Genomic DNA, 5737 nt, shown 5'->3' on the forward strand with positions numbered 1-5737 from the left:
TCATTTAGCAGCATATTGGTCCGGTCCTTAAGTGGTTAAAAAATAATGCCTGTCTCCAGGCTAGTGCATGAGATATGTAAATAACCCGTCACTCACAGCAAGGGGGGGCGGAACGGACTAAGGCTTTTCTCTGTTAGTCCGTTTTATCTCACTGAACGATAAAAGAGGATTGCTCAGAGCTGGATTAACTCTGTGTGGCAAGACTGGGCACAGATGATAGGAAATCTTATACTCTACATTGTGACATCAAAAAATAAAAATAAAAAATTCAGGTTTACGAAGCTGAATTTGTGAAGCTGAGCTATGGAGGATATGAGATCCAAGAAGTTACAAATACATTGCTCACCTGACTTTGTTCTCCCCTCTTTCTATGAACAGGTTTGGAGGGGCCCACCCTGGGATGATGCAAGAACTACAGGCTCGACTCCACAAGAAGAAACCAAAAGAGTGAATAAAGAGGGGACAGCTCTGCATGTTGTGTGTGAACGATTATTTGCTGTGTAAATAAGGACTACAATAAAGAACAAATGAATAATTTACTATACTACTCCATGTGCATCCATATAAGATTTAGGAAGCCCATAGGAAGTGACACTAAACTCTGATTTGGATTACTGTATTCATAACCAACACTGGGGTGGATTCAGGTAGGGGCGTTCAAAACTGCGGCGGCGTAACATATGACATTTACGTTACGCCTCCGTAAATTACTGGAGCAACGCTGCATTCACGAAGCACTTGCTCCGTAATTTGCGGCGGCGTAGCGTAAAAGGGGCCGGCGTAAGCGCGCGTAATTCAAATGATCCTGTAGGGGGCGTGGATCATTTAAATTAGGCGCGTTCCGAACGTACTGCGCCGTCCCTAAAATTTCCCGACGTGCATTGCGGTAATTGACGTCGCAAGGACGCCATTGGTATCGACGGGAACGTAAATGGCGTCCAGCGCCATTCACGGACGACTTACGCAAACGACGTAAAATTTGAAAATCGCGACGCGGGAACGACGTCCATACTTACCATTGGCTGCGCCTCCTAATAGCAGGAGCAGCCTTACGCCGAAACCGACGTACGCAAACGACGTAAAAAAACGACCGCCGGGCGCGCATACGTTTGTGAATCGGCGTAAGTATGCAGTTTGCATACTCTACGCTGGCAACTACGGGAGCGCCACCTAGCGGCCAGCGTCAGAATGCACCCTAAGATACGACGGCGTAAGAGACTTATGCCAGTCGTATCTTAGGCTACAGTCGGCGTATCGAGCTTTCTGAATACAGAAAGTAGATACGCCGGCGCAACTTAGTAATTACGCGGCGTATCTATGGATACGCCGGCGTAATTGCTCTCTGAATCTACCCCATTGTATCTTGGCCTAGGCCAACAAGGCCCAGGCCTAGGGCAGCACTTTGCAGGGGGAAGCATGAAAAGAGTCCCTGCCGGTCCGGAGTCGGACCTGTGGATTTTTGTCGTATTTTTTTGTCGTATTTTTGTCGGATCGTTCGTTCGTATTTGGCGGTTGTTCGTTATGCGGCTCATTCGTAATCCCGTCGTTTTCGTATTTTGGTGCTTTCATTTTTTCGTATGTACAACATTATTCTGCGGGTACGAAAATGAATATTTTCGTACGAAAATAACATTCGTACGAACGGGAATACACATATCTACTACCCAGAGCACCCCAGCTACATTCTGCTTACCAGCCTGTTGCAGCACTACTGGCAACCCGTGCACCTTTGGGCACCGTATCCCCTGTATCACTCCCAGGGGAGCGCTGCACTTACCCGCAAGGGGCGCCCCCTCTGCCACTCGGCCTCACATCAGAGACGTGACAGGAAGAGAGGTCCGGCAGGTCACAGAAGTGCAAAGCGGCGCTATAACGAAGGTATTTGGCACAATTATATTACAGAAACACCCACATTGTACATTATATAATACTGTAATAGAGGGGATTGTAGGATTTTACAAGCATTTTAACTCAGTTCACACTGGGGATTCCTGTCAGGCAGGGGGAGAGAAGACCGCACATTACATGGTAAGACCTACCCTGAAAATAAGCCCTACTGTGTCTTTTGTTGCCAAAATGAATATAAGACCCGGGCTTATTTTCGGGGGAAACACGGTATGTTGATTCACAAACCAAGAAACAAGCAGATCTTGTAACAATAAAAGCCAACAGTCCATGTTTAAATCAAATTGTTGACGCCTTTGCCATTAAGCTATACCAAAACTGAAAGTGAACATTTTTCTTCTGCCAATATTAAACGGCTTCTGTTTTGTCAGCACAGTGCTATTAGATGTATACTATAAAAATAAAGATGGGGATGTTTTATGTTTTTATAATCACATGTGGTCAGAAAGAATTTCCCTCTTTCCTCTCGATGACTCAGAACGTAGGTTGTGTTCCTAGCATCTTCTACCGGGGATCTTCCAATACTTCCTTTTTGGTAAGCACTGGAGTACTTCCAGGGCACTGGTATAGCAGAAACTTGAGAGTGAAGGGCATAAGGGCTAAAGGGTCAATCTTCCCAAGTCTGGAGTATCAGTTATCGGTGACGGCTTACAGAGTGACTCACTTTCACTGGTTCTCAGGCTTCCCTGAAGACCTCAGTGATGAATTCCCTGAAGCCAACTTTCCGACCTATCTACCTGCACTTATGACAAGGGGCTTTAACTCTCTCTTATCACATTATGAAGTCTGTGAAAGATATAACACCAGTGGGAAAGTCAGCCAAATGAAGGGTATAAGGCCCAAAGGGTCAGTCATCCTAGGACCGAAGTATAATTTTTAAGTGATGGCTTACAGGGTGACTCACTTTCGGTGGTTCTAGGGCTTTTTGAAGACCTCAGTGATGGAATCCCTAAACCCAACTTTAAAACTGGTCCACTTGTGCTCATGACAAGGGCCTTTAACTCTCTCTATTCACATTGGGAATTCCATTAAGGATAAAACACCAATGGGGAAGTCAGCATAATCAAGGGTATAAGGCCTAAAGGGTCAGCCATCCCAAGACCGGAGTATGAGTTTTCAGTGATGGCTTACAGGGTGACTCACTTTCACTGATTCTCAGGCTTTTTGAAGACCTCAGTGATGAGATCCCTAACCTCAACCTTCCAACTGGTCCACCTGCGCTCATGACAAAGGCCTTTAAATCTCTCTGTTGACATTGGGAATCCCATTAAGGATAAAACACCAATGGGGAAGTCAGACGAATGAAGGGTATAAGGCCTAAAGGGTCAGTCATCCCAGGACCGTAATATCAGTCTTCAGTGATGGCTTACAGGGTGACTCACTTTCACTGATTCTCAGGCTTTTTGAAGATCTCAATGATGGGATCCCTAAACTCAACCTTCCAACTGGTCCACCTGCGCTCATGACAAGGGCCTTTAACTCTCTCTGTTCACATTGGGAAACCCATTAAGGAAGTCAGCCAAATGAAGGGTATAAGGCCTAAAGGGTCAGTCATCCCAGGACCGAAGTATCATTTTTAATTGATGGCTTACAGGGTGACTCACTTTCACTGGTTCTAGGGCTTTTTGAGGACATCAGTGATGGAATCCCTAAACCCAACTTTAAAACTGGTTAACCTGTGCTCATGACAAAGGCCTTTAAATCTCTCTGTTGACATTGGGAATCCCATTAAGGATAAAACACCAATGGGGAAGTCAGACGAATGAAGGGTATAAGGCCTAAAGGGTAGGTCATCCCAGGACCGGAGTATCAGTCTTCAGTGATGGCTTACAGGGTGACTCACTTTCACTGATTCTCAGGCTTTTTGAAGACATTAATGATGGGATCCCTAAACTCAACCTTCCAACTGGTCCACCTGCGCTCATGACAAGGGTCTTTAACTCTCTCTGTTCACATTGGGAAACCCATTAAGGAAGTCAGCCAAATGAAGGATATAAGGCCAAAAGGGTCAGTCATCCCAGGACCGAAGTATAATTTTTAAGTGATGGTTTACAGGGTGACTCACTTTCACTGGTTCTAGGGCTTTTTGAGGACATCAGTGATGGAATCCCTAAACCTAACTTTAAAACTGGTCCACCTGTGCTCATGACAAGGGCCTTTAACTCTCTCTATTCACATTGGGAATTCCATTAAGGATAAAACACCAATGGGGAAGTCAGCATAATCAAGGGTATAAGGCCTAAAGGGTCAGCCATCCCAAGACCGGAGTATGAGTTTTCAGTGATGGCTTACAGGGTGACTCACTTTCACTGATTCTCAGGCTTTTTGAAGACCTCAATGATGGGATCCCTAAACTCAACCTTCCAACTGGTCCACCTGCGCTCATGACAAGGGCCTTTAACTCTATCTATTCACATTGGGAATTCCATTAAGGATAAAACACCAATGGGGAAGTCAGCATAAACAGGGGTATAAGGCCTAAAGGGTCAGTCATCCCAGGACCGGAGTATCAGTCTTCAGTGATGGCTTACAGGGTGACTCACTTTCACTGGTTCTAAGGCTTTCTTGAAGACCTCAATGATGGGATCCCTAAACTCAATTTTCCAATGGGGCCACCTGCGCTCATGACAAGGGCCTTTAACTCTCTCGATTTACATTGGGAATCCCATGAAGGATAAAACACCAATGGGGAAGTCAGCCAAATAAAGGGTATAAGGCCCAAAGGGTCAGTCATCCCAAGACTGGAGTACCAGTTTTCAGTAAATGCATACAAGATGACTCACTTTCACTGATTCTCAGGCTTTTAGAAGACCTCAGTGATGAGATCCCTGAACCCAACTTTCCAACAGGTCCAACTTCAGTCATGAATTCCATGAAGAATAAAACACCAATGGGGAAGTCAGCCAACTGCCCCTACCTGAAATGTTATCTTTGGATAGAATGACTCATGAAAGTTTTTTTTCTGCCCATTCAAGTGACAGATTCCCTTCATAGCCCTTTCATTCTTGCATTGATACTTAACCTTACCATACTCCCCCACCATTCCATGTCCCAACCGAAGATCTTTGAAATACTCGATACTTCCAGGTATGAAGGAGCATGTAACTTTCTTCTCCTAATCCAAAGATGCTGTGCTGGGCACTCAAGCGCCCAATTACCAGACCTGAGTTGGGTGGGATGGATCTTTAGTCCTATGAAGCCCTAACACCAATGGACTAACAGGGGTCTCCAAACTATGGCCCTTCAGTTGTTCAGGAACTACAATTCCCATCATGCCTAGTCACGTCTGTGAATGTCAGAGTTTTACAATGCCTCATGGGACGTGTAGTTCCGCAACAGCTGGAAGGCCGTAGTTTGGAGATCCCTGGACTATACCAACACGGGAGCACTGGTAAGAAATCAACGGAAATACCTTTCTGGGTTACCAAGCAAACCTGTCACTTTTTACTTGAAATTGCAAAGTGACCAGTTCACTTTAAACCCCTACTATAAACCACAGCTTATATAACATTTTCTGGGCCATATTCTTAAACAAGTTACGCCGGTGTATCTACTGATACACCGGCGTAATTCGAAATTCCCGCCGGCGTATCATTGTTTTGTATTCACAAAACAATATACGCCGGATTTAGGCTAGGATCCGACTAGTGTAAGACACTTACACTGTCGGATCCTAAATGTAATTACTCCGCCGGCCGCTAGGTGGCGTTTACGTTCAGGTCTCATTTGTTTATGCAAATGAGCCTGATACGCCGATTCCCGAACGAATTCGCGGTGCGTAACCGTCGCTTACGTCGTTTGCGTAAGCGTAAGGTTACCCCTGCTATATGAG

At 45.3% G+C, this 5737-nt stretch overlaps 1 protein-coding gene across 1 annotated transcript in view; it reads left to right on the forward strand.

Moving 5' to 3' along the window:
* Positions 1 to 4849, forward strand: part of LOC120944341 — a 16778-nt gene extending 11929 nt beyond the window's left edge. The window contains exons 4-5 of the mRNA XM_040358392.1: positions 2586 to 2751; positions 4705 to 4849. Of these exons, the coding sequence (XP_040214326.1) occupies positions 2586 to 2751; positions 4705 to 4849 (311 nt within the window). The remainder of the gene's footprint in view (positions 1 to 2585; positions 2752 to 4704) is intronic.
* Positions 4850 to 5737: the final 888 nt, after the last annotated feature.

The sequence above is a fragment of the Rana temporaria genome, chromosome 6, assembly GCF_905171775.1.
Source record: "Rana temporaria chromosome 6, aRanTem1.1, whole genome shotgun sequence".
NCBI lineage: Eukaryota > Metazoa > Chordata > Amphibia > Anura > Ranidae > Rana > Rana temporaria.